This window comes from Athene noctua, chromosome 1, assembly GCF_965140245.1.
Source record: "Athene noctua chromosome 1, bAthNoc1.hap1.1, whole genome shotgun sequence".
NCBI classification, from domain to species: domain Eukaryota; kingdom Metazoa; phylum Chordata; class Aves; order Strigiformes; family Strigidae; genus Athene; species Athene noctua.
The window spans coordinates 60,012,740-60,038,145 of NC_134037.1; the positions used below are offsets into that span (position 1 = coordinate 60,012,740).

Here is a 25,406-nt window from a genome sequence, read left to right on the forward strand (position 1 = left end):
ACTAACCATACAAAAAGTTCTGAATTTGCTGGACAGCTCATTGTCTCTTTCTGTTGAACTCCTGTGATTTTTTTATTGCCATGCTAAATCCACAACGTTTGGAATAGGTTGGGTATCAAAAGGCATATAGGGAAGAGCTGCTGACTTGCCACACCAAACAGGTATTCTCAACCAATCTGTCACAGTAGTGATTCATACATGCTGGCTATAGAACATTTTGAGGAAGGATTCTGAACAGTCCTATTCTTGCCAGAGTCAAGAATTCCAGGGATGAACTTGTTTCTTAAGACAGAGATTCAGGACTTCCTGTCGTAGGCAGATGTTCCCTTAACTTACTTTCTTCAATAAAAATGTTGCACTGTAGGCTTTTTAAGGCTTAATTTCTTCAGGTTTATATATAAGTGGTCTTTCAGTTTCCACAACAAAATAAGGTATTAAGACAGAAATCCCCGCTGAATAAAAACAATTGTGCAGACCAGCCTCTGGCTTCTTTCCAGGGAGAGATAGGGGGATCACATCTGCAATCTGCACTTGAGACCTTATGTTAGATTTGCCATTTATTAGTTTGAATGTTCTGCAGGAATACCCCATGGAATAACTAAAAAAAGATCCACTTCATTGTTTTCTAATACACCTTCAGCGGGCAAAAGCATCAGCACACTTAGAAGAACAGCTCTGAGATAAATAGGAAATGTGAGTTAGACATCCCAGTCGCACAGCAGCCTCTTATGATGCTTCATCTGCTTTCTGCAGCATTTTGTTCCAAAATGAGTGCCACGGGAATGTCATCATGACAATAGGTTCTCACAGAAACTGGAAGCAGAGAAGGTTGCCACAGAATTAATTCAAGCAAAGACACTGCAAATGTTGGAGCCTTGCAGAGGACCGGGATGCACTGTCCTTTCCTCCCCATCCATTCACTCCTAGACAAATATGGTCTCAGGTTGATTGAGACAACGAGTGTTCAGTAATGGGAAAGGACAAAGATTTCTAAAGATTCCCCTCTTCTTAGGTCTTCCTTCTGCTACTCAGCCCAGTTAACACAATGAGAATTTGCATAAGCCCTGAGATGAATCTATGCTGATACTTCTTAAACTAAGACTTTCCAATTCCTTTGGACCAATTCTGTCTGGTGGGGGAAGAGTTGTTTTTCTAATTTTATAGCTAGATCTATGTGACAAGTCAATGTGTGTTCTAGATTTCCATCTTTTCATTTTAATGCCAAACTGCTTTGCAGTCACTTCCATTGCTTTTCTATGGAAGTGTGGTCCTGCAGCTAAGAGATTGCAAACATAAGCTAATTGTTCTTTTATCTTTCTTGCCATTTCATTAGTGTTCTGGGAGAGAATCCAGCTGCCATGGAAGTTTGCTTAATCCTCTGATTCTAATTTCTTGCTGACCACTACTGACCTGATAATGACACTCTGACATTTTTCTTCCTTCCTTCCTTCCTTTTTTTTTTTTTTTTTTTTTTTCCCCCACCTTGGAGTTTTATACTTATCTTTCTGGCTTTTGTTCCCAAGTGCTCACGTGAGGCACAGATCCTGTCTACATTTTAGAATTACCTTTTTCTTCTGTCAGTGAAATTACCCTTTTTATGCCTTAAAGATGTGACCATATTCTCCAATGACCTCTTGTGGCTTATGTATTTGAACATTATCTTATTTACTCAGCCTTTCATTTCTTTCTGTTTTGAGACATTTTTGCTAACTCTTTTTCCAGTATTAATATTTCTATATTCCTTACCCCTTCCTGCTTTGGAAGTTCTCCTGTTTGTTCTCTGTATTACTACTGCTATGCGATGTCTGTAATGAATGAATGAGGGCAAAAGAAGTTCTAACAATGAGAAAAGACCAGCAAAAAGCGGCAAGATTTTGGTAATCCTCTAAAATTTCTTGTAGATGGAAGGACAGCAGAGCTTTTCTATGGGACTGTTTCTCTTAAAGTATCATCAGAGAATGGGGATGTATCTGCTGAACATTACTGAAGTCCCAGCAGTGCATTTACTCAACATCTGAAGTTCTAAAGGATGATGGGGAAAAAGAAATCACTGGATCTATTTAATGATTTACATAATGATAGTCAGGTTTAGCAATAATTGTTTACACATAAACTTGTCTAGTATTTTCCATTACAGGACCTTGATATTTAATCACTTTTATGAGTGGGCTACAGTTAAGCCCCTCAAACTAAAGTTTTGCTTAAGTCTGTTTGTTATTTTACAGTTAAATCAACTCATGCTTTTTGATCATCTAGATCAATGGAATTAGAACCAAAAATATCAATAGGTTTTGGGTTGGGTTTTTTTTTTGACAGCCATTACACTAATGAGTTCTAATAATTCTTTTTTGCAATGCCAATGTGACATTTGACAGGGAAAGAAAGAGGAAAAAGATGCCACAGGGCATCGTTTCAGGCTGTTATTTGTCCCCATTGCAAATTCATCTAGCTTTGTTTGAATGGGCAGTGATTTCAAATTAGGGGATGGCAGCAAACTCTAGGCAAGAGAGCCAGCATGCAGCCATCCTGCAACTGAGCCACAGTGCTGAGGGAGCAGATTCTACTCCTGCTGAACAGACAGATGAACCCTGGGGGCTGTGCAAGCCCTCACTCTGTTGGTGCATGTCCTGGCTTAGGCAACTTGGCACCTGTTCGGGATAGAAAACAAAAGAGACCATGCTTTCTTTGCACCAGCCATGTGGAGGAGAGGAAGAAAGCCATTGTTCACTCCAGGGAAAGGGAGGAAGGCAGAGCGCAGAAGCTTCTAGCCTGTATAATTGTGGCTGGTGGGGTGTTGCTTCCTGTGATTTTGTTGCCTTGATGGGCACAGGTCTGTTCTGAGAGGCTGAGGGCCTCTAATGGCCCACCTGTAGATCAGCTTCTCTCTATAATAGCGTTTTAGGGTTTCTTTTTGTTTTCAGTGTTTTCTTAAACATGAAGTCAATATTTTTTCTCTATATATTCATAGAAGACTCATCTGGGAGCTAAAAGAGCATTATCCTCTTGCTATCATCAGCTCATGTGGAGGACACTTCTCATCACACATTATTAACTGTGGCTACCTTGATTACATGACACCTATTATCCACAAAAGTGCAGCTGTGAAAATACCTACACACATTTTTATGTTCACTGGAACAATAGCCTATTAAAGCTGCAAATGTAGCACCCAAGACTGAGAAAGTTCCAGAACTGGAGTTGCCTCTGGGACCTTTATTTAGCCACCTGTGCTTCTGAATAATGCTACAGTCTTTAATTGTGTGATCAAAGTGGGCATCTACTTATTAGTGCACAACATGGGTTTCCCTCACTGCTAATGAATAATGTGGTTGCCTTCAGTGCCCCACACTCATTTGCAGCAGAAATGTCTCATCTCTAACATGGGTTTAATAACTATTGCCCTGCGCAGCCAGGGTTTTAGGAAGGTAGTCCATGCTTAAGATGTACTCAGAAGCTGCAGAAAATCAGCTAGCGAAGAAAATCTGACAAACAACTGAATGTGGATTTTATTCAGTAAATAAAGCACAAGACTGGACTGAGTGGTGAAGGTAAAAATAAATATTGAACAGCACCATTCAGTAAACTCTGATGTGATACATGAAAAAGAATCAGATGTTGATGTAAATCAACACACATAACTTTTCATTCCCACTTTTCTTAATTTTCCAGAATTTTACTTAAATTTCTTTTGGATTCATGGAAGCATAATTTTTTCCTTTGCATGAAATACATTATTGTGATTGGACAGGAAATTCTTTTTGAAATGTTCAAGCAATCAGGCCAGCAGCATATTCTAATTTGATTCAAGCATGAAACATAAGCATGAACTTTAGCCTCCATAGTTACAAATTTTTCCAGTGGTCACAAAGTTATCCTGTTGGTCTTAAGGCAACTTCAATTAAAAAATGACAATATTTTCCTACTGAGTGTTTCAGTACTTATTTCCCCATATGGAGACGAGTATGCACTTGATCTGGCACTCTGAAATTGAATTGGAGAGCAGGGTAGACCTGTTCGATTTTCATTATACCTTACAGAATTTGAAATAATTAAGTCCGGTCTCCAATTGCTTTTCCAAGCAAAGTTATCAGTCTGTCAGGCTGTTGCCTCCTGTCATAAAGCTGTCATCACAGTATCTCTGCTGTGGCAATGCTGGGGGCACTGGTGAAGCTTCTTGGCTTGGTGGTGCTCAGATTTTGCTTGGCAATCTAGGTTGCTGCAATGAAAGTCACATGGCTCTTCTGCCACAATGTGGGATCTACCATGCCTTTCATTACAAATGTCATCAAATAACATCCTTGACATCTGGATATATTCCCACCCTCTTTGAAGTATCAGCTGTTTGTTCCCTCACTGTTGACCTTTCTTACCTCCTTATATTTGTTCAGCTATTATCCTTTCAACAACCTGCTTTTTTTTTTTTTTTTTTTTCATGAAAAATGCTGAGAAAGGGTATGTGTAACATTGAGTGTTTATCAAAATAATGGGTATACTTTTCCATCTCAGCTGTGCATAGGATCATAATTCCAAGAAAGATCTGTGAGAATCAAAGAATCAGAGGAAAATCTTGGTTGGGAGGGACCCCTGGAAATCATCTTGCTCAACACACCTCTCAAAGCAAAACAAAGTTGTGTAATCTGATGTTGCAAGGCAGCTTTTGGACCCTGTAGTCATACCACTGGGTTTCTTGACTTTATTTGCTGTATATCCTAATGTTGTTATATCAGAAATGCTGTAACTGATTGTATCAATGATATAGGATATATTCATATGCAACTTGTAGCTTTCAAGTCAGTTTAATTCCCTCATCAAGGGATTTCATCAAGAATTTTTTCAAAGACTTGTTTAATTTAAAGGTTAAATAATATCTTTAGATTCCAATTTGCTGAGTTAGGACTGCTGTAAAAAGAATATGTAGTCTTGCCTTAGCTTGAAATGACATCTAAGCTGAACAATGATTCTTTTCAGGTGATACATCCAAACAGAACTGTAGCTATATTTTAATTTATTTTCTACACCATCCATGTGTGGGTTTGATGGGTTTACAAGAACTCTGGAACACTGTACTCCAGAGATGGTTTTTTTTTCCCTAAATCTTTTCCAAGAAGTCCCCAGCCTTTGATCTTTCATTAATCACCAGTTTGTTGTAGGAAATAATCTTCCGAAGTTTTAAATGTTTCTTGCCAGAACTATTTTAACTAGCTGCTTTCACCTCGTAATAAGTACTGTATACATTTTTTTTTTTCTTGTTTCATCAGAGGCAATAAGTAATTTTTCCATGAACCATTTTCCATTAAATTACTCTGGAGAATGTGAAAATGACAGACTTTTTATCCGAAAGAAATGATGTGAAGTTTTTACTAGAGACTACCCTGTGATTAAAGGTTCACGTTCCAACTTGTTCTTTTACCTTTACATGTAGATCCAATTTTATTTCATTGTAATTGTCAGTATTGATGGACTTATAGTCTCCATGGAAATTTGTGACCATGACTCATGCAATGAGGGAAAATACATTTTTAAAACAATATGTTTCTTAATTAAAAGACTGACTAAACTACTGATATAGAAAAAGGGAAAAAAATGTTTGTTAAATTTCTGTGGGAATGGTGTGTTATCTCTGGAGGACAAACTAGAATTGTTTAGAAATTCTCACCTATATGTTGCCATATAATAATCTGTTTTACTTAACAGAATCACAGAATCATCAAGGTTGGAAAAGACCTTGAAGATCATCCAGTCCAACCATTAACCTAACACTGACAGTTCCCAACTACACCATATCCTTAAGTGCTCTGTCAAGGCAACTCTTAAACACCTCCAGGGATGGGGACTCCACCACCTCCCTGGGCAGCCCATTCCAACGCCTAACAACCCCTTCTGGAAAGAAATGCTTCCTAATATCCCATCTAAACCTTCCCTGGCACAACTTGAAGCCATTCCCTCTTGTCCTATCACTTGTTACTTTATTAAAGAGATTCGTCCCCAGCTCTCTGCAACCTCCTTTCAGGTAGCTGTAGAGGGCGATGAGGTCTCCCCTCAGCCTCCTCTTCTCCAGACTAAACACCCCCAGTTCCCTCAGCCGCTCCTCGTACGACCTGTGCTCCAGACCCTGCACCAGCTTCGTTGCCCTTCTCTGGACACGCTCGTCATTCAATGTCCTTTTTGTAGTGAGGGGCCCAAAACTGAACACAGGAATTGAGGTGCGGCCTCACCAGTGCCGAGTACAGGGGTCAGATCCCTTCCCTGTCCCTGCTGGCCACGCTATTGCTGACACAAGCCAGGATGCCATTGGCCTTCTTAGCCACCTGGGCACACTGCTGGCTCCTGTTCAGCTGGCTGTCAATCAGCACCCCCAGGTCCCTCTGTGACTGGCAGCTCTCCAGCCACTCCTCCCCAAGCCTGTAGCGCTGCTAGGGGTTGTTGTGGCCCAAGGGCAGCCCCCGGCATTTGGCCTTATTGAAACTCCTCCAGTTGGCCTCAGCCCATGGCTCCAGCCTGTCCAGGTCTCTCTGCAGAGCCTCCCTACCCTCGAATAGATCAACACTCCCACCCAACTTGGGGTCATCTGCAAACTGACTGAGGGGGCACTCGATCCCCTCATCTAGATCATCAATGAAGATGTTAAACAGGAGTGGCCCCAAAACAGAGCCCTGGGGGACACCACTCGTGACTGGCTGCCAACTGGATTTAACTCCATTCACCACAACTCTTTGGGCCTGGCCATCCAGCCAGTTTTTTAGCCAGCAAAGTGTGTGCCCATCCAAGCCATGAACAGCCAGTTTCACCAGGAGAATGCTGTGGGAAACAGTGTCAAAGCCCTTACTAAAGTCAAGGCAGACAACATCCACGGCCTTTCCCTCATCCAGTAAGCAGGTTGCCCTGTCATAGAAGGAGATCAGTTTGTCAGGCAGGACCTGCCTTTCATAAACCCATGCTGACTGGGCCTGATCATCTGGTTGTCCCACATGTGTTGTGTGATGGTACTCAGGATGAGCTGCTCCATCAACTTCCCGGGCACTGAAGTCAAGCTGACAGGCCTGTAATTTCCCAGATCATCCTTCCAACATTTCTTATATATGGGCATCACATCGGCCACTTTCCAGTCTGTCAGGACCTCCCCAGTCAGCCAGGACTGCTGGTAAATGATGGAAAGAGGCTTGGTGAGCGCCCCAGCCAGCTCCTTCAGTACCCTCAGGTGTATCCCCTCCAGTCCCATAGACTTGTGTGTGTCTGTGTGATGCAGTAGGTCACTGAATATCTCCTCCTGGATTGCAGGGAGGTCATTCTTCAGTCTCTGTTCTCTTGCTGTCCTCTCAGTGTGATCCAAATCCTGCATTTGCAAAGCCTTTCTTGTTTCAAAATTTGTAAAACGAGGTGAGGTTCTATTTTTGCATAGTGTTTTTGCCCTTTGAATTAGATGCATATACTGCACAATATTTAAACTATACTCCTAACCTGCTATACTCTCTGAATTTTGTCTCATAATGGCTTTGTTCATTAGTGTCTTATCTGTAGATATTGCTTTCTTTCCATTTTAATACTGGTACCATAGCTTTCTTTGTAAAAGAGATGTAAAAATGGTTTTGGCAAAGCCCATCTTCAGTGAGTGCAAAAAAACCTGTACAAAGACATAGTCTATTAGTATCTCAGCACTAGCATTCCTTCCTACAAAAGAAATGGCACTTTCAGGTTTATACAGGCTACCCATGTAAAACCCTTACTTGGCACCTCTGTGTACTGAAACTGTCCAACTAGCTGATAAGTGGGCACCATGCCACTGAAGCAGATGGGCATAGCTGTAGAGAGCCAAAAGACAATGTATGTGCATCAAGTGTAGATGTTGGTGGCAGGCTTCCCAGTCAGTGATGTCTTAACGATTAAATGTCCTGAGTTTTTTTGCATCTGTAGTTACAGAAATGCCAGTCTTACTCCTGGATGGTGTTTGAAAATCCCTCCTGTTTTAAATTATAAAGAACTTTTTCAGAATGCTTGATCTAGAAGATACTTGAGACAAGAAAATTAACAGTAAAGAAAATAGTAATGATAAGCTTTGCCAGACCAAAACAAGCACCCAAAACTGAGATGCAAACTGGAGTTCCAGAGGAAGGAGAGTAAAAGCATTATTTAGGACATTTGAGATATGCAGTGGAGAGAAACAATTGGTACTTTCAGGGAAAGGAAATCAGATATAATCAGAGAAATGCAATTACTGTAATTTTACCAAAAAAGAAGGATTTGGAGATTACATCATGAATGAGAGAGACTCAAAGGCATCTAGTGATGAACATTATGTTATTCTTTAGGATAGAATATCAGGAAAATAGAATTTGGCCAGTCTATGTATATTAAGAGGGCTGGACCACAGTATTACCTGATGACATCACCAGTTTATTCTCAGAACTGGAAGAACCTATTGCATGCAATATTTTTAGCTAATGTTTTTGATGCAAGTTGATATTGAAGGAGAAGACAGTTTCTCCAAGATACTCTAACAGAAGGTTTTTCTTTGTTTCCTGAATAATACAGAGCCAAACGTGCACACAGAGCTGGGTATAAACATTCCTGAGGAAGGCCATAATTCATCCAATAAACAAACAAAGTGTAATGAGTTTTGGTGATTTAAGTCAGATATTGATTGATTGATTGATTGATTGATTGACAAGGAAGATATTTTTAGAATAGTACTCTCTTTGAATACATTCAGTCTGGTTTCACTGTGGAATGAATGGTATTTAGACACACATAATCTTAAATTTCCCTGAAGAAATTAGAAAAAAAAAAGTCCATTTTGAATTTTATGCTCTTTTAGAAAGAGTGATGTTGGAGGATCTACTTATTGTTATAGCTTCTGATTTCTTTTTTATCTCATTGAATACATTCAAGATTGAAAAAGACTGAAAAAAAAAAAAAAAAAAGCCATGTTGCATTAAAATATAGTGATCTTGCCAAATAAGGAAGTCTTTCCAATCAGATGTACCAGAAGGGAATAAGGGAAGGGGAAGTGTGTTCTTTGTCTTCCTCTCTCCTTTCCCCGTGGCTCATTAACATCACTCAGTGTGTGTCACACTCCTGTGGGCACCATGACAATCTCACAAGTATGCACGCTTTACAAAAGGAAGTCGCATCTAACACTGCCCACCATACTGTTTCATGAAGCTGCTTTTTGTGCATCTAGAATTTGGCTCCATCCACCCAGCTGTCTTAGATTCCTAAACAAAATTCAGTCTGGCTCAACATTACACTTGACTAAACAGCTGTGCTAGTTGTGGTCCCTTTAAATTTGAACACTCTGCAGATCCAATTTATGTATGTTTGTCATCTCCAAAGAATGGGAAGTGACCTTTACAGTTGACTGGTACTTTCAAAACAGGCACCAGCCACTCAAAAGAGAGCTGCCAGCCAGTGACTTAGGAAGTCTGTGTGCTCTGTTCCCCAACCCTGAGACACAAACTCTCCTTGTGTCTTAGCCACCTTCCATTTTTTTTCCAAAAATTAGGGAATTTTTGAAAATTTGTGCTTTAAAAAGTTCGGTTCAGAGAGAAGTAAGAAAGTACCTGTTGGTCCTCACTTATTTTTCCTGTGACAAAATATCTTCAGCTTTAATTAAATCTCCTTTGGAATATGAACACCAAGGACCAAACTCAAAGCCCTGTGAACCCAATGGCCAGGCTGTTAAGGTGTTAAGTCAAAAAAAATGGAAGGAAGAAGATAATATCTGGGAAGCTGAATACAAACCTTTCAATTTATCAAAAATATCTTATTGTAAATGACTTAGTTTTAGCAAGAAATTTGATGTATTCACTGGGGGAGATGGATTCCCTTTATAAATAGTTGCAGTTGGCACTCAAATACTGAGGCATCAATAAAAGAATCTATTTAGATAAATGTCAGTAGAGTTCTGTTCCTAGCAACACTATCTATTAATTTTATTTTTTTGCATTCTGTTAAAAATGAACACTGAAAGAATTCTGAGTGTCCTGATTTGTATTTTTAATAGGGCATTTAAATGGGCACAGCTGCTAAAAAACTCCATTAAAATAAACTGTTCAATGACTGAATTATAATCAAGATTTTTCTTTTTGGGTGTTTCTGAAAAGGCCGGAGACACCAAGGAAACAGTCAATACATGCGTAGCTCTGCCAATATGCTGCTGTCTGAAAGAAATTATGGCTTCCCATCTTTCCAGTGAGAAGCTCTTCTCATTAGAGTACAGCAAGAATATATTTCTTATGTTTATTTTATTTGGAAAAACCACCTTGCCTTCCTGTCTGCACATTGTCCAGTCCAAGAAGGAGGGAGAGACATTGCTACTACCCAGGTCTGATCACTCAGCAGAATAGTCAGGTTCCTTCTAGGGCTGCCTGAGGCTGAAAACAACCTGGAGAAGTGGTCCTCAGCTGATGAGGCTGGTTTAGGCTGGGTGAAGTGGAAGCGTATTGCAGGGTGAGCATGGCACAGAGTCCACATGGAGAAGCACTGCTACCCCACAGAAGGGTTTGACAGTCAGTGAACTTTGCTGGACTGCTCTCAAGAACTGGTACCATCCGTGGACTCTCTCGGTAGGGTGGTGGTCCCCAGATGGGGCAATGGGCAGGGAGGGAGTAACACCATTTCTTGCTAAGGGGCTATTCACATATTATGCAGAAAAGCAATTACACAATCTGTTCTTGAGCATTTTCCCAAATATTTCTTAATAATTGAGGCAGATTTGTACATCAAAACTCTTCTTCCACCAATCAATTTCGAGCTAAATGTGTGGGATTTTTTTGTAGTGGATTCATGCCATAATAAGAGTGACTCTCAGATGAAGGCTTGGATAAACCAATAGCAGTTTATAGTAGCCAGTGATCTTGTTCATGGTTTTTTTTTCATTGGTATTTCATTGGTAAAATGTTCTGTGGTGCTACAAATTACAGTGAAATTTTACAGAAAAAATTCCTGCAGTTTTCCCCTAAGATTTAATAATTTTAAAATATCCATAGATGACAGCTTGAATTCTTGTGAAAGCAATTTCTACACTGATCATTATGTACAAACTCTGAGAAAATCTAGGGCTTGAAATGCTTAGTGTCTTAAGAATGGTCAAGACAGGGTTTGAAAAAAAATCTATCAAAATGTTTCTAGCCCTTTCATAAAAAATCTATCAAAATGTTTCTAGCCCTTTCATTGAAGAACCAAACCTCCAAAATCACATAATTTTGATTTCTATATTTCTTTTCTATGCCAACTATAATATGAATTTAACAGCTGATAAGAACTGCTCAGAAAATAATGCTGTTTCAAAGCCATGGTTTCAGCGTTTTAGATCTTGTACAGCATCAGTTTCTAGTAGTAGTAGCTCTTGAGGTAGATTCTGGTAGATACATGTTGGAACTGAAGCAAATACATAGAAGAGGATCAAAGCAACACTATTTTAAGCGTCACTATTGCCTGAACAGCTCAAGTTATGTCTTGAAAAATAGAGATATTATTAAAATTCCAATATAAAGAAAACATTTTGAGCTCTATTTGAATGAGAATTATTTGTGTGTCATTTTCCTGTTACTTATATTCAATTAGTCATTTCTATTTTAAGAGACTTTATAGTCTCTTCCACAAACAAATGAAAGAATGCCCATAAAAACTAGGAAAGTAGCATAATGTGCTAGTTTGAAAACAAACTAGTGGGAGACACCAAGTCAGAATAACAATTTAATAAGGAAAAAAAAAAAAAAAAAAAAAGCAGATAGCACTGGGTTAAACTAACAGAGTCAGGATACAACCTTGACACCCTGTTAATCAGGGTGGTGGTAGCAGTCTGGTAGAATGGTGGCTGTAGTCCCCCCGAAGCAGTGATCCTGTAGAAAAAAAAGATCTGCTCTTCCTCAGAAAAGTCCAGTGGTGGCTAAGTAGCTCCTGTCCTCTGGAAATCCAGTGGAAAAGAGAGAGTCTCTGGTATTCAGAATCTCAGGTTATATCCCGGATGGAATGCTGGTTTTCTCCCTCTGGGTGGAGCATCTCACAATGGGATAATGAGTCATGCTGCATGGCATTGATGGGCCATTAACAGAAAGATAGTCTGGAGTGGGGGGGGGCGGGGAGAGGGGCAGGGAAACACTGCCCCACCTGATTTCGACAGCTCATGAGGATGGTAATAGAATACACTGCAACCCAGGACACATAAGAGGAAAAATATCAATCCATCTGTGAATATACGCATGTATATGTATGTCTCTGCAGCTGGGTGGATATGTACTGTGTTGCAATAAACTGAGTATTCAGATATTTGAAGTTGCTTCCTGCTGGTAAATGTTTCACAACAAAGATATGATCAAAAGAAGTACAGGAATTGAATGATGAGTAAAGCCAAACCAATTAAATGTTTACTGCTAAGTCAAAAGATAAAAAAAAATAGGTCCTGTTAAAATTTCTGCCTTACCTTACTTTCCTTACTACTAAAGCTCATGCACTTTTTTGAAAAAGGTCATGAGCTTTAACATACGGATGCAGAAGAAACCTAAAAAAACCCCAAACCAAACCAAACAAACAAAAAAAAAGAAAATAAGATGACAAGAAGAAGATTTCTCTCCATTTGTAAGAAATATTGTCTTTTTAAATAAAATAAAACTATCTTTTTAAAATTTTTTTATTTTAAATAAAAATTATTTATTTTAAATAAAATAAAACTATCTAATTGTCTTTTTAAATAAAACTATCTAAAGTAACTCCTTAGTTACATAGTACTTTCATTTGGGGATCTAGAGTATTTGTAACACCCAGTGTAACATAGTAGATTGACTGAATAATGCTAAAATGTAAGTATTGTGTTCCTGTGTGCTTACTTTTACATTTTGGCCATTCACCCTTATAGCATCATATGAAAAGAAATCATTATGTATTAAGAATAGAATGACTATACTGAGAAAATATTGTGCATCTTTCTTACGAAGGCTTTATGAATGGGCCAGTATGTCTCCTAAGTTTTTTTGCGTGTTCTTGGAATGGACACTTTTCGTTTAGGGTGATATTTTATGATGGTACAGTTGGACACTGAAACAGAAACTGAAAAACAAACAGAAGTAATGAGGTAGCCAACAGCAGCTCCATGTTAACACTTCTCCCAGGCTTTTCAACTAAAACCTAAAAAGCTGTGAATCCAAGAAACAGAAAATTAACAAATTAATGATTCAACCTTAAACAGACCATCAGTGTGTGTAGGATACAAGAGACAATAGTTCTCAGAAGTCTCATCAATCCTTCGGGGATATTTTACACTGATGACATTTCAATTGCTTTTTTTTTTCTGTTTATGTGGAAAAAAGGGAGTGCATATCTGCATAGTGCAGTGTTGCTATCTCATTTTTTATGTCACTGGTACAAGATTTTTAATGGGCTCTGTGACACTGGGAATTTTGCCTTGGAGTAGTTTAGCTTCCATGCAGCAAGAGTGGAGTGATCTGTGTCAGATACTGAGAAATAAAACAAGCCCTGGAAGTGCCTTTTCTTCTCAATTGACTGTAATGGGAATCCAGACACTTCTCAGAGGAGGACATCTGCATTGCAGACATCTAAATGTGGGCAGATGGATACAACTCCTGCAGTAATGTGCAATGTAGAAATCAGTCTTGTCTTATGCAGAAGGAGTTGGACCTATGTCTTCAGAAAAAAAGTGTATCTCTGCTGTACGTTCTGAGCCCAGCAAAACTCTAACACACAAGGAAATGGAAACAAACCAGAAGAAGCCAAAAGAAAAAAGGAAACCAGTGAGTCCCACCCAAGATATAACTCCCTGACTATGAGTAGACTGAGGGGTGACCACAGATTATAGCAACATGATGGCCTCTGGGCTGTCCATCCATTTTCCTGGCAAAACTGGCTGCTAGTGGCTTGGATGGGCACACACTTTGCTGGGTAAAAGACTGGCTGGATGGCCGGGCCCAAAGAGTTGTGGTGAATGGAGATAAATCTGTCAGTGGCCAGCTACGAGTGGTGTCCCCCAGGGCTCGGTTTTGGGGCCACTCCTGTTTAACATCTTTATTGAGGATCTAGACGAGGGGATCGAGTGCACCCTCAGTCAGTTTGCAGATGACCCCAAGTTGGGTGGGAGTGTTGATCTATTCGAGGGCAGGGAGGCTCTGCAGAGAGACCTGGACAGGCTGGAGCCATGGGCTGAGGCCAACTGGAGGAGTTTCAATAAGGCCAAATGCCGGGGGCTGCCCTAGGGCCACAACAACCCCCAGCAGCGCTACAGGCTTGGGGAGGAGTGGCTGGAGAGCTGCCAGTCAGAGAGGGACCTGGGGGTGCTGATTGACAGCCAGCTGAACAGGAGCCAGCAGTGTGCCCAAGTGGCCAAGAAGGCCAATGGCATCCTGGCTTGTGTCAGCAATAGCATGACCAGCAGGGACAGGGAAGGGATCTTACCCCTGTACTCGCCACTGGTGAGGCCGCCCCTCGATTCCTGTGTTCGGTTTTGGGCCCCTCACTACAAAAAGGACATTGAATGACTCGAGCGTGTCCAGAGAAGGGCAACAAAGCTGGTGCAGGGTCTGGAGCACAGGTCGTACGGGGAGCGGCTGAGGGAACTGGGGGTGTTTAGTCTGGAGAAGAGGAGGCTGAGGGGAGACCTCATCGCCCTCTACAGCTGCCTGGTTGCAGAGAGCTGGGGATGCGTCTCTTTAACCAAGTAGTAAGTGATAATAGGACAAGAGGTAATGGCCTCAAGTTACACCAGGGAAGGATTAGACTAGATATTAGCAAGTATTTCTTTACAGAACTGGTTGTTGGGTGTTGGAATGAGCTGCCCCGGGAGGTGGTGGAGTCCCCATCCCTGGAGGTGTTTAAGAGTTGCCTTGACATAGCGCTTAAGGATATGATGTAGTTGAGAATTGTCAATGCTGGGTTGATGATTGGACAGGATGATCTTCAAGGTCTTTTCCAACCTTGATGATGATTCTGATTCTGTGACCTGACCAGAATTTGCCTCAGTTTTCTTCCTTCCTTTTATGCTTATTGATTCTTCCAACACAAATCAAGAGGAAAATAGAGTTAATGCACTCCTATATAAAATCAGGGTTTATAACAGCCCACGGAGCTTGAAAGTTTATATGTACATAGCCACTGGATGTATAGAAGCCTCTGGGAAGAAATTTTAAGCAGCACTTGCTCTGTATGTTGAAGTAGTGATTGCTCAGGAGTAAAAACCCAATCCAACAGTAATTTTCTGTTTGGTAGTGACCGGTTCTGATGCACTTGACAGTTCAGCATCTTTCAGTCAGTTTTGACAGAGAACACTAATTATTAAAGTGTAATGTAAAGGAAGCAAATGTCAGAGATATTTTTTACCTGAGGGAGAATTGGAAGGAGAAAATATATATACATTTGTGACTGATGAAAGGCTGAAGAGCCAAGGACTCACAATGCCAAAGGGTTAAAAAATTCCCCGATAAACACAGGTAGACAAACTAGATTGTGACTAGACTGTCATTTCAACCTGAGACAGGAAAGTCCAACAACTCAAAAATGGATCATACAAAATCAATTCACATTCGCTAAGAACCAGAAACTCGCAAAGATGGACAGCTCTGACACTATAGCAATGACTGATTAAAAATAATAATAAAAAAAACCCAAGCAAAACTGCAAGAAAAGGTCTAAATCCTAACAATATGAAGAATTCAGCCAAGAAAAACTAGTGCAAGCTGCATGCTGTGACAACGAACAAGCAATGCAAAAAATCCAGAAGATTATGTCATTGCTGCAAGAGATTCCCAGTGCATTCAAGAAAGTGAATGAACATTTAGTGAAGTTGAACTGGTTACACAAAGCCCTCTGCTGCCAGGAACATTACTATTTGTTGTCAAGGCTACTGGTTTTGGCCCTGAGCTCTCTCCTATCAAGGTCTATAGGTAACTGCTGGGCAGGGAATACTTTCATCTGGATCATTAAAAGCAGAGCGTGGTTGCTCTTTGCAACTGAGAGCAGCAGTTCTGCTTAAAACAGCTAGTTCTCGTGCATTCAATAACTGAATCTCTCCTGGGTGTGGATTTGGCTCCTGATTCCTCTTTGGAGTCAGGCTGTGGTTTCTGATCCTGCTCTGCACTGGAGGCTTCCCACTGAGGTGTGGCTCCTGCTGGTTTCTAAAGCTGGACTCCCCACCAAGCTGTGCTGCCCACACCATCACCAATTCTCAGGAGAAAGCCTCAGGCAACGGGAATCAGAAGGAAACAGCAAAATGTGCAGAGCAGATTAAATTAGAGAATGGTGCTTACCAAGTAGCCACATGAAGTCACCCTGTAGATTGCTGTCTTTGCCACTTCAGATGGACTTCTCCCAGGGAAATCTAGGTTAGATCTTTTACTAGTTCCAGGATGGTGGAAGTAAGGAAGAACTTTTACTGTTAGATGCTGAAGAAGTTCTAACAGGCAACACCACAGAAGGTTATGACAACTAAACCATGGTCTTCACTGTTCAGGAACAACTGACCACCAAATGGTTGTTTCTATTTCAGAGGGGCTTTCTAAAGGTAAGCAGAGCTGTAGGCACCTCAAAGATTAGCTGAATGTTATCAGTAGGTTTAGATAGTATGTTGGTGTCAAGTATTCAGAATTCCACTCATTATCAGATTTGATGAGCAAAAGATAAGTTTGAAAGTTGTATTTCTAAATGATGTATCTCCATAGAGGAATTAAGCAAAGATAATTATAACTGTGGACAGTTGTTTCTGTGTTATTGGAAAGAGTTGCTCATTCCAGACGTGCTGGGCTCCAGGTTATCTTTGAACAAATCAGGTACTGTTGCCCAGATAGCATGAAGAACCACATTTTTAATTACTATGCCAAACTATGCTAATTATCATTTTAGAAATGCATTTAGTTTCTTTTTCCTGCATGGAGCATGCAAGGGTCTTGGGGCATAATATTTTCAGATTTGAAAAAAGCTGGAACTAAAATTTTTTACATATTGAAAAAGACGATAAGTAGCAAATCACTAATCACAACAGTTCAATTGGTTTGAATTGCACAAGGTAGTATCTTGTGGTTCCAGAGGCCTTGTATCCCTCAGTCAAATATGATTCTAATTGGCTCACATACCCAAAAAGAATTTGGGAGCAAGAGAAATGCCATGTAAAGTTCTGTGAAAAAAAAATGCTTAAATTTAAAATGCTTATATCTATCAGAGTTGCTTACTATTTATACTCAGACAGTATGTGACGTATGTCTCCTTCAGGCAAAGTGACAAGTATTACATGTGAGTTCTGGTGAAGAGGTTTATATCAAAGGCAGCAATGGGCTACCTGGACCTTTGGTTCTTGTGCCCTTGTGATCATTTTCTGTTGGGCTGTGGTATTGAGTCTAGCCATTTATTTCCTTCACCTTCAGTTTCCCTGCTAGTAAAATGGAGGGAATGTGACTTAGAGAACATTGAAAGAAGTGTGAAGAGGGATGTATGGATTCTTAGTAGTTACATGTATTTTAATAATTCCGTTTCCCATTCCCCAAGGAGAAAAGACATCCTATATTAATTTGGGATGATTCATAGCAATTTTTCAAACCTGTAACTATACATTATCAATAAAATATAAAGTTGGTAATTCTCATAATTCTTTGTGGAGTGCTATAAACTCATGTTTACTTGAAGAATGGTAAGTGTATTCTACCATATAAGAGCTGTATTTATATAATTTATTTCACAAAAAAAAAAAAAACCAGCACTTTTAGTGATTGGCTACAACTCTGCAAAATAGTAAGTAATTAAATCTTCAGTGTTAGCCTTCCAGTTATACCCCTTTACAGAGTGTATTTCCATAAATATAATAAGCTGTGTTGTCATTGCTATGCCTTCTGTCAGTATCTCCTGCTTGGCCAAGTGTGTGTGCATCAAGGTTCTTGCCTTGTTGATATGAGACTGCTGTAGCATTGTGGTGGCTTCTGTTGTATAATGCAGCTGTCTTGAACTCCCACATATGAGAAAAAAATACAGTTATAGCCCTTTGAAGAACTCTTATAAAATGTGTTTCTAATTAGATACATATAATAGAGAGTAGCAGCAGGATTTGTTCATTGTCACAGACCTTCAGAGCTGAATTTCCGCAACAATTTGCTGAAGCACATAGACAACAAGAGGCCTTTACGGCTGCATGTGATCCAGAGATAAGAGATGTGCTAGATCTGACGCATCTGAAACAAGAAACAGTGGGAAGCAGAAGCATCCTTGTATTTCAAGACAATTATATTCAGTGTTTATCCACAGTATTCAGGCAGCAAACACTCAGTATAATATTTCAAAAGGAAGCCGTTTAAAACGTACTTTTAAAAGACATTTTTAAACCTTAGCTGTAGTCCAATAACAGCAGATGCTTGTTAAAAGAATGTATCTAAGTCATTTTTTTGGTGATAGACCAGAAAGATAGATAGAAAAAAGAAGTTTCACTTCTTCAGGTAAGCATAAGGCTCACTGCTGGGACAAGCAGCTCCAAAGTGCCTTGGAGTGTTCTGCTGCATGTGCTGTGCACAGGGAGATTTTTAATCAGATGTTGCTTGCATGCAGTGTGACAAGTTGTGCCATAAACAGCTGATCTAATGAAACCTAGTTTCCCATGGCTCTCCCACATTTTTTCCCATTTCATGTTTACTGGTAAAATGTGATCTTCTAAGTCTTTCTCTGTATGAGGACTCACTCGAGTATCTCTTCCCATTTGTAGTCCTATTTTCCTGAAACTTTTGTGAAAAAAATATCTTTGAATCTTCTAGACTTTTGTCCAGTTAGCTTAAAATTTTTCAGGAGCACAGAAATTATTTCAAAGGAACAGACATCACACCTGGATATTACTGCTTAAGTCTCATTTCTTTGGGAAACCAGTCTAAATGCAGTATTTTTATTTTTCACTATAAGAAATCCAATTATCTTCATGTGTCAGATGAAATACTTGTATTAACTCCATTAGAATATATGTATACTTTATATAATATTAAAGTATTAAAATAACTGGCCAAATCCAGCAAGTTAAAATGCTGCAGAGTTAGGAAAATTGCCCAGTTAAGATTATTGAATCTAAATTAATGTTTCCTTCTCTTGTTCTGGTAGTTATAATGCTCCATGTTACATACAAAGCCAGGTGTACAATGAGCAAGCTACAGGAAAATGAAATGTTCCGTATATTTAATGTTTTGGAGTTAGTTAAAAAAAAAAAAAAAAAAAAAAGTGTGTTAAGAGCATGCATCTGAATTAAGTTCCGATGTTCCAAAGTTTTATGATTTTTTATAAGCAGCCTACTCTCAAAGAGTAGTTGTGCATCAAAGAAGCCATGAAATCTCCATCCCTGGAAATATTCAGACCTCAGCTGGACAAATCCCTGCACAACTTGATCCATGCTGGTCGTACTTCGAGCAGAGATTGGACCAGGTGACCTCCAGAAGGTCCATCCTGACCTAAATGAATCTATGAACTATGACCAGATCAATGGACCAGAAAGAGCTGTCCTATAAAGTATATGTAATCTTTATGCTTTAAATTACCTAGAATTATTTCTGCGTAAAGCAATTTGAACCTTTAAAATTGTGTTAGCTTCCATTAGATCAAAACAATATTTATCATTATTCTTTAAAATCTGTACATGGTCTCCCTAATAGCTAGGCTGGTTGGCAACTGGCTATCTATAAAACTAAGAAACCAGAACAGGCCTAAATTTTACTTGTGTTGGATATAGTCTCACTTTAGATCCCCTGAGAAAGGACAGAATTGTATTACTTTCACACTATCTAGAAGATTAAGTAGAAAATGGCATGTTGAATGATAGACAGTCTGAGCAAAACAGCACTTGCAAGAGAAATGCCAGAAGAATCCTACACAGCTTGTTACTGAATTTAAGAGAATGAGATATTCATTCATGACAAACAATGGTTCTCATGTATTTTTCGTAAGGGATGGGTAGTGTACAGTTGAAAATATTGTCTGCTTATTCAGACGGTGAACATAATATGGAGGTGTGCAGAAAACAGTGTTTCCTGATTTGGAAAAGTAGTTTAACAAAATTTAATCAGTACAGTTTGGAGAAAACTGTTTGGAGAAGAGAAAGTCTGTAAATACGTGAGAGAAATGGGTTGATGATATAAAAGGAAGAAATAGTCCTCAGCTATAACAGGTAGAGAGTAGTGTTGTGTCTGTCGTATTTCACACATATGCAGTGCGGTGGGTCTGTGGAATGAAAATAGCAAACATGAAGAACTGAATTGTGAGAACAAATAGAGAATAGCTGCAACAGCCATTAAAAAAACATTTGTAGATTCTAAGGTTTATTAGATGATGAAATAATTTGTCAAGGGAAGTTCTCAAGCAGTGACATTAGATAAGATTGGCAACAGCAGGTCAAGCTTTATTATACAAGGTCGTCCAGCATTACGTCAGGGAAATGTAGTTTCCAGTCCTAGCACATAAGGTCTTATGAATACAAAAAAAGAAGCAAAGTAGTGGACAGAAGGAAAGAAAACATGTATTTCATTACTCACATCAGATACGTGAATAAGAAGTTTGGCAACCACCGATGTACAGATATTGAGTAAGCATGAATAATTCTCCTATACACTGTAAACCAAACCACAACCAAACTAAACCACAAAAAATTGGTAATTTAAAATGAAGTCTACTCCTGAGGGTGTTGAATAATTATGAATCATGCTTTGGAATGCCACAAAATATATTGACAAAGGCAGATGTCATGACCAAATCCCTCCATATTTTGTAGAAACACTGCAACATAACCTATTATATATAGGTTCATTTTCTTGAGGTTATATATATAGTTTTAGTTTCTTGAGACTAAATCCAAAGTGTTGCAGAATCCAGTGCCTAATTCAATTAGACTTTCTTATTTAGTAAGTTATATTTGAATAACCATTTGAATAAACAGCTCTGCCCTTCTCACATATAATTGATATTACATGCCTCTCTTGATATTGCAGTATTCCCCATCTGAACAATAATAAGAGATCCAGATTAGTCTCAAATTCAAATGTCAGATCTATCAGCTGTTTTCCCAGATACAGATATTCTGGTGTGACTGAGTACTCACTAGGTCACTTTAGAATGTCTGTGAAATGGAAGAATTTATTCTGGATTCGCTTTTATATTTAACATTTTTATTTATATATACCATATTTATATTCTTGTTTTGGATGGAATTAATAGTCTAATGAACTGAGTTTAACTCAGTTGATAGTGATATTATTAATGTGCTGTTTCTCTCTTCCTCCCTGCAGTATGCTGTCTGGCTGGTCCTTTGGGTTACATGGAACGTGTTTGTTATCTGCTTCTATTTGGAGGCTGGGGACCTTTCAAAGGTAATTTACCATTGGCTCCATTTAAGTCATCAGCACTTTGTTAACATACCCCAGTTGAAAGGCTGTGTTCTGTTTTAGTCATCCTCATAGTGTTATTAGAATAAGGGTATTATAATGGATATTTGGAGTATTCTGGGCATGTTAGAAACTTGTAATCTAGACAGTAATGAGCATATACCTTCTGATGCCCACAACGGTAACGGTAAAAGAAAATGACCTCCTTTTGCCCCCTCGGTGATTCTGCAGTACAAATTTCACCTCTATGAGAGACATTAATTAGTGATTTCATCAATACAAAAGACTACTATCTTGAGGGTAAACAAATATTTTTTGTACCATTAGGTTGCTGTTACTTAACTGGATTCCTTTCAGGGGTCTTATATCACAGCATAATAATTGTAAAACAAGGTGTCTTTAATTAAAAGAAAATGTAAATTGGGGTGACAGAAAAGATCGCCATTTGGCTACAGCAGTGTTTTTTAACTTGGTGTTTCTGGTAGGAATGTTATGATTGCACACTTATACACAGTCAAAATCCATAGGAAAAACATATTTTCCTAAGAATGACATATTGACACTGTACATCATAACACATAGACTGGCAGTTGGTAATGTGCTCAAACCAACATCTCAAACCAAAACTCCTACTTTATAAGGCATTCCCAAAAGGCTGGCAATTTGTGGGATAAAAGGTTAGTAGTGGTAACAATTTATTTTGTTAAAGTAGTAAGCTTCAACTAAGTCTAAATATTGCTGTCCATGCTGAGTTGTGCTCACAGTGGTGTGAACTGCCATCAAGGAGAATCCTAAGTGTGAAAGAGATCACATTCTCTTCTTGACTTAGATATTTAATTGCTGTTCCTGTCTGAAGGGAGTTTAGCCCAACTGTATATTAAAGATGTAATTCTCTGAGCCTTTGTGAGCTACTGATATGTTATGATACAGAAATTAAAACACAATTATGGAAGAATAAATGAGGTAAAGATACTTCTCTACCTGTATTTTCCATCAAATCACCCCCAAAGTATATACGAATTCTAGAGACTGGGAGATTTCATCCCCATGTATTCTGTTTCTTCAAAAGATGCTGACTTCAAAAGGATCAGAATTTCATTTCCTGAGGGTGTAAAGTAATTTTGTACAGGTAAAACGTTACATTTCCTGGGTTTTCCTTCAGAGAGGCCAAATCTGATTAAAAGCTTTGCAAAAACATAGTAAATAAAGTAACTTGCATATATTATCTTTTATTTGGTTAAAATTATTTCTGTATTGCTAAATTAACTAATGTATATAGCAAACCTGACAACTGTTGTTACAATTATACTCAACGCAATCCACCTTCTTTCCACCTGTTTGTTTCAGCCACCTGCATTCCTAAACTTGTAAATGTTGGGATGTTTATCATGCCTGGAGAAGTGAAAGGAGGTAGGAAGGTAGGGAGAAAGGAGAAGCAGGTGTTTCAGGGCAGTGTTTTAATGGGTATAAAAACAGGTTACGAACACTAGTAAGTGCTATGTGGGATAAAAATGGGCCAAAATGAGTATGTAAACCTGGAACTGACTTTTTTCTGAACTCTAGAGCTGTGTCATCTAGAGTGCTTCCCAACTAAACATATGATTCAGGCTTATATTTGGTTGCAGTTACAATTTTTATTTAGTCTTTAGAGGTATTATTTGTTCCAGTGATTTGAAACATCTAGTAGAGTATATTCCTTCCACTTCAGGTGGTTTTCAGACCAACAGTATTGGTAAAGAGAGGGAGAAAAGGAAAAGTTCCTGGAAAAAATATTTAAGAAATAGTTACAGATTGACTCATTAGCTACAAAATGTCTCATCCACACATGGGATATCACTCTTCTCTCCTTTTCAGCTGCAAATGGTACATCAAAACTTCCCCACATGATCAAATCTTCTGCAAGACCTAGGGCCTAGAAATGTATGTCTAATGGAAAGATACGCAAGTGTTTGGATGGATAAAACTTATCCTTGTGTTCTAGATCATTCAGAAGCTCCAACTGTTTTACAGTTATAGGTATCTTACACAAAGGATCATTTTAAATTTTATATCTCTCAGTCATATTCATACGTCTTGCACTGAATCTCCTTTATTATTTATATTTTCATCTGGGAATAACTGCAACTTCAAATAGGTAATGATACTCCTGTGTAATTTTTTGTATTTGGAATAGCACGTAGAACCTTGAAAAAAGCTCTGGGTCTAAATCTGTTCTAAATAGAGAATAAAAAATAACCTTTAGGTAAGTACCAAAGGGATGCCTCTGAGGTTGTAAACCATGAGAGAGGATCCTACCCAGCATGGCTTTAGGAATGGATAGGTTAAAATTACTGCCTAATAATAGTTCAGATGGGTATAGTTTATTTTTATATGTATAATTTATAGCTTTCTACCAAATAAAATGATGCCCTTTTTTTTAAAGTTTTGAGAACAGCTTTTATTCTATGTGTATGTACATCAATTTTTCCATCGGCACCTGCTGATACAACGGAGAGGACATATTTCAATTGTTAATATACCTTCTTACAAAAGGCTTGCTAGCTCCATCCTTTTTTATTTTAGTTATGGGGTGGAGGTCATAACAGTTTTACAGCTTCTCCTTGTTACACTGAAACAGGCCTTCAAAGACTCAGAAATATTTAGAACAATGAGGTAATCATCTCCAAAGAGACTGAGGATGCTCAAGCATTATTAGTGAACAGCCATGCAAATCTGTTTGCATTATACACCATTACAATCATATATATCTTGTGGAAAATGACATCACACTAAGTGTTTTCCATCCTCGAGGCACTGTTGTATTTGCTGAAACTCTTTCACAGCAAGCTGGAATATTTATGGCTTTGTAACAAAGAGGAAATTCAATCACTTATTCTTAACCTTGATTGTTATGTGGATCTGTGAATGAATGCCTAGAAAACCCACTTCTCAGACTTACTTTTCAGTATTACTCTTTAATAATATTTAATTAGTCTGTGTGTTGTTCTGCTTACTGGTAAGTGCCATATTCAGTATAAGTAGGAATTTAAGGTTTCAGGAGTGGTAATATTTATTTTTGCCTGTGGCTAAGGAAATGTAGCATGTGAAAATCTTAATCTCTTGTCTTGAATGAGGCACATCTGAAGTACACTAGTGAAGCAAAAAGGAAAAATAATAGAAAGCATCTCCGAGAAAATGTAATATTTCAATGATTTGTTTAAATATATCAAGAAAGGACACAAGAACTAGATTCAACTCTCTCAGGACAAAAAAAAAGCTCCAAAACCCCAGCAGAAGTTAACAGTCTGTTTAGCATTTTTTACTTTCTTCTTCAGAGAAAACTCCCATTTACTTCTACGGGATTCAGCTGCAACCTCTGAATAAATACCCTCAGTAGAAAGAGTGCTGCAAATGGTCATGTAATGAAGGAACAGCACTTTTGCTTCAAGGCATTTAAAAACTTCCCCTAATGATGTCTAAGGATCCCACAAACAGAATAGAAGTTGAATAAAAACTATCAAACTCCTATTCGTAGTTTAAAAACGAGTAGTCATTTTTTTTTCTGCAAAAAATGGATGTCTGAGGTTGCACTGGTCCCATCACAAGGGTGGGAATGTAGAGATGCTCCTGCTGTCAATTACTGGAAGTCAAGTTGAAGGCTGGATGTGGAGTGCTGGACGAGGGGGACCAGCTGGGGTTCAGGGTCCAAATGAGTCCTTGCTGCGCATGGTCCCACCCTTGTGATAGTATTTCTGGTTCTCCTTACATGCAACCCTACTTGTGTGATGAGATGAAAGAGCTCTCCTCTCACCACCACCTGGTTGAACTCTGGTATTGCTTTGCTGTAATCCCTACAGTACTACGTAAACATGACCAACAATACACTTTTTAAAAACTTGTTTTAACTGTCAAAATTGACATAATTTCTATTTGTGTGGCATTCTTGACATCTTCCTTATTTATACCGAACAACATACAAAGGTTATATTTAATATATTAGATCATAAGGTTGTACTTGCATGTCTTTTGACACAAAAATTAGGTGTTTGTAAGTCAAACACTCCAGTATCAAGAAATGACAGAATTAAGGTTGTT

The 25,406-nt window shown here is 38.7% G+C and overlaps 1 protein-coding gene across 1 annotated transcript in view; it reads left to right on the forward strand.

Moving 5' to 3' along the window:
- The window catches only part of NKAIN2 (sodium/potassium transporting ATPase interacting 2), a 574,708-nt gene that overhangs the window by 282,325 nt on the left and 266,977 nt on the right, over positions 1 to 25,406 (forward strand). The window contains exon 3 of the mRNA XM_074923813.1: positions 21,237 to 21,317. Coding sequence (XP_074779914.1) covers positions 21,237 to 21,317 — 81 coding nt within the window. The remainder of the gene's footprint in view (positions 1 to 21,236; positions 21,318 to 25,406) is intronic.